The sequence below is a fragment of the Manis javanica genome, chromosome 3, assembly GCF_040802235.1.
Source record: "Manis javanica isolate MJ-LG chromosome 3, MJ_LKY, whole genome shotgun sequence".
In the NCBI taxonomy this organism is placed as follows: Eukaryota; Metazoa; Chordata; class Mammalia; order Pholidota; family Manidae; genus Manis; species Manis javanica.
In genome coordinates, this window is record NC_133158.1 from 80,971,432 (window position 1) to 80,976,108 (window position 4,677).

The 4,677-nt window shown below is 33.2% G+C and overlaps 1 protein-coding gene across 1 annotated transcript; it reads right to left on the reverse strand.

Moving 5' to 3' along the window:
• Positions 1 to 1,003: 1,003 nt before the first annotated feature.
• Positions 1,004 to 1,934, reverse strand: LOC108398800 (olfactory receptor 5AC1-like). The gene is given in 2 exon segments (XM_037001728.1): positions 1,004 to 1,406; positions 1,408 to 1,934. Coding segments are annotated over 2 exon segments (921 nt in total). The 5' UTR covers positions 1,926 to 1,934.
• Positions 1,935 to 4,677: the final 2,743 nt, after the last annotated feature.

The window sequence follows — 4,677 nt, forward strand, 5'->3', positions numbered from 1 at the left end:
TAATTACTTTTCCTTAGTGTGCTGAAAGAAAATCAGATTGTTCAAGGAATATCATTGTTTTGCTGAAAGAGGAGTTGAATCATCTATATCTATAAAACAATTCTAAAACAAATTGGAGCATGTATTTCTAAGTGATCATGTTCCCAAATTAGAAGTACATTAGTGGTGGAGAATTCATTGACACAAACTTTCACTCGTATCTTTACATGCTAAGCAGACTCGTCTTTTATCCAGGCTCCGTGCCTTCTGCCCAGACAGCTCCTGCTACAACTGATGGGAATAGTTATGCAATCACAAGACTGACTTCTAAACTGCTTTTTATTACACTCAAATATTCCTAAATTTATTAATTATTGAACATCATGCTACATGCGATATCCCTCATAAAAATAGTATGTGGAGTTATAAATATGAACTATGATTAATTTTAGTGCTCTATTCTTTTATTATTCCAGTTTCCATTTTTCTTCCTAAGCTCCACCAATATTTTTTAGGACTTTTGACTGTTTCCTAACTTTTATCACTAAACAGTAAATTTCTTCTCAGGAATATATTCTGCTAGTAATTTACCAGAGTTACTGTGTATGACAGAGAACAAAGAAGCCCTATTAACTTACAGGTCCAGAGCAGTGGACTGGGCTCATTCATGAACTAAATGACTAATCTGATATGCCAGCCTCAATTAAAGCTATTTCTCTGTGAAATTATCAATTACTATCTAAAATTTTGGCAATTCCTAGAAAATAGCTAATTTGTAAATCTAAATGCTCAGATAAAAATGAAGTACAGTATTTCTAAATAAGCTAGTTTGGGTAATATTACCAAACTTTTATTGGACCTATAACCAAATAAGCATAATAGGAAACTGGGTCCCTTCACACAGTTCCTGATCCACCCTGACCACTAGCCCTCTAGTGAAATGGCAGAGTCACGGTTAATCCATAGGACTTGAGACGTTTTCAGCAGAAGGTCTAGAAGAAACAGTTTGAAAATTGCCTGGAAACTATTTATTCATTATTCTCCTCAAGGCACCTATAACCTCTTTGTTTCTCAGACTGTAAATAAAAGGATTTAGTAGAGGAATTATTATTGTGTAAAATAAAGAATACATTTTGTCATGCTCTTCAGTTGGGCCAAACCCAGGACGCACGTACATGAAGAAGAGAGTGCCATAGAACAAGGAGACGGAGAGCAGGTGGGCGCTGCACGTGGAGAAGGCTTTGCTCCTGCCCTTTTCAGACTTACTTTTCAGGATAGCGAAGAGGACACGGGTGTAAGAGACCATGATGGCCATAAAAGTGAAGATTTGTATGAAGGCTGAAAAGACTAAAATCAGAAGTGTATTAACTGTAGAATCAGTGCAAGAAATTTTGATCAGTTGTAAAATTTCACAGTAAAAATATTGTTACATTGGATTTGCAGAAAGTTAATCTTAATAACAAACCCACATGAATTGCTGAATGTAGAAAACCAATAAAATATGAAACACCTATAAACTGAGTACAGATGTTATTGGACATCACGACTGGATAAAGCAATGGGTTACATATGGCTACATAGCGGTCATAGGCCATTACAACCAGGAGAAAACATTCTGTAGTGGCACTGGAACCAAAAAAATAAAATTGGGCCATGCACTCAAAGAGGGATATCACATGATTCTTTGATAAAAAACTCATTAGCATCCTGGGGGTCACAGAGGATGAAGAACAAGCATCTGCAAAGGCCAAACTGCCAAGGAGGAAGTACATGGGCGTGTGAAGGTGGAGGTCCTTCCAGATGAGAGCACCCAGTCCAAGGTTGCCCACCAGGGTGATGAGGTAGATGACTAAGAACACCAGAAACAAGGGGGCCTGCAGCCCTGGACGATCTGTAAGGCCCATGAGAACAAATAAGGTCACCCATGTCTTATTGTCTTCTGCCATGTCCAACCTGGCCAATCACTAAAATGAAAGAATCAGTGAGGAAATAGTTACAAAAGAATCATAAAAACAGTGAAATTTTGTGTAACTAACATTGTCTAAGAAATGCTTCTCATTTATTTAGCGCTTTTTGAATTGTATCCTCAGCTATCTACTTTTAAAATTCAAATACATTCAAAATTTTCCATTATAAAAAGTTTTAAAATGATAATTCCCTAAGTTACAAATAAACATAATGCAAATCCTTTTCAATCTAACAGGGGTCACAACTGTATACACTCATCTTAAAATTCATATGAAAGAAAAATTTCCCATTTTCCCCAAGAAAAATTAAAATAGTAAGAATAGTCAAGAGTACCTTAATTGATATTAAACTCTAATATAAGGACATAATAAAACATTAAGATAGTAACAAAAATACATTAAGAGGATCTGTACAATCAAATAGAGAGCTCAGAAATAGATTCCAATATATACAAGAATATAGCATGAGACATATATGATGTTTTGATTTAATGAAGTATGCTGACACAATTCTATCTATCTGAAAGTAAGTAAGTTTAGGCTCCTACCTCACAGCATAGATATCTTCTAATAAATTTAGGAGACAATAATATAACATCGGGATTAGATAAATCCTTATCCAAGAGAAAAAAGCCAATATAAAAATATAGTTACTATATAATTTTAGTGCATAGCAAAAGAGTATCTAATAGAGTCAAAAGGCATATCATAAGTTGGGTAATATATTAGGATGTCATCATCTCTAAATTTTTGTGCACAAATATTAGTTAAAGGTAGAAATTGTCTTCAGGAAAATTAGTATAATTTCTTTTGGATGTTATCAATGGGAGTCAACTTTTGATCACTGAGAGTTGATGTGATTTATTTTTAATATTCCAAAGTTATCTGTAATTGTATAAGGTAGGGATTCAAATAGAGTAACAGTTTTTACAGCTTTTTTTGGTAATTTCAGTAATTTTCTTATTACATTTATTCATCCATACTTATTAGTTTTTCGCTGTTATGAATATAACATTTGGTGTTTGCGTGAAGTAATGACACTGGGGTTTTTTTCATGATTTGTAACTTTTCTCTGAAAGAACTCTGAAAGGAGATTTCTGGTGAGTCTCCTTTTAGAGTACTTTAAAAAGAAAAACAAACACTTTAGGTATATGGATTGTTCTGGTATTTCCATGTATGAAAAAACATTTTCCTAATTTTATAATCGTATCTCTCAGTTCTTACAGAACATAGGAAATTGTTACTAGGCAAATATATTAGAAAAAGTGAGTTTGCCTGAATTAAAAATATAAATAAAGGTTCTTTTTCTAAGAATCAATGATCAGTATAAGGGAGGATTGTGAGGTATTCTATCTTCACTAAAAAAAAAAAAAGAAGAATTAATGAATATTAGAATTTTTACTTCTATTTATGTATCCACAGGAAGCCCTAATAGGTACAGCACAGGCAAAAAAATTAATTGAAAATTAAGACCTTAATGGATTTTGCCCTGCATAAACTGACCCAACTTTGTTTATAAACTTAATAACCAAATTATTGCTAATCCTAGTTTTACTTAGCTTAATGTGTAATTTATCCAAGAATTAATGTCTTGTGACTTTTTTCTCAAGAGTGATATGATAGATAACACAAGGACTTTTGAAGTTAACTTCCATAACTTCAAACCATATTCTAAGATTCTATGACATTAAGGAATTTGTATTGCAAAGTTTCCCACTCCGAAAAATTACAGTAGGTTAGATTTGGGCTGCAGAGTTTATGTCTCAAGAAAAGTTCACATTATAAACTCTAAAATTCCTTATACTTTTATTTAATCTTTCTATTTTTCACTCTTCCATTAATCAAAGTTCATTATTTCTTCTTCCCAACAAGTATGTTATCTACACAGAAAAATTCTAACTGAAATATACATGTTCTGACTGACACTTAGTTCTGTCCACCCAGATTTTGGTTGCTGATTCAAAAAAAAAAAGAAAACAGCCAGTCTAGGATTTTAATTTCTTACTTAGATGTTTTATTATCATACAAATTGCAAAAATATAATAATAAAAATTATGAAAATCTCTGTGATCTCACCCAGTTCATATAAAACATGGAAAACTGCAAATGTGCTGGTTGCCTCGAAGTAATATAGAAATGTAGCAGCATTACTTGGGCACTGACTTTCCTTGGAAACTCCAAAGTAAAGGAAGACAGCCTTTCTTCCTTCTATTTGCAAACCCATTCTTTAAAAATTTTTGAAATTCCCTTAATGTTTTCAAGGGATTCCCAGTAGGATGAAGTCAAAATTGTTCTACTGGGCATTGTGAGCTAATCATCAAATCATCCATATATAGCTAGTTATAACAATTAGAACTGCACACTGTGACCTCAGGGTTCACTGCAGGGACATATTTATAAAATGGAATGAATGGAGTTTAAAATAAGCTTGTTTTTCTTCCTCTCATTTCTTTTAATGGTGCCACTACCTAACTTGTCCATTTGGAAATCCCAAAGCTACCTTAGAATTAACATGTCCAAATCTGTAATTAAGAGCTTCCTCTCTTCTACCCCCAAACCTGGTATTCTTCCAGTGTTCCCTGCTCATGGAATAGGATTACTAAACAAGCTTTTATGCAAGCTATTAACCAGGAATACATTCACTACTACATATATTACTAATATATTCCCTAGTACATACATTAGGAATACATACACTAACTTCTCCCTCAGTTCCATTGTTTGGATCATT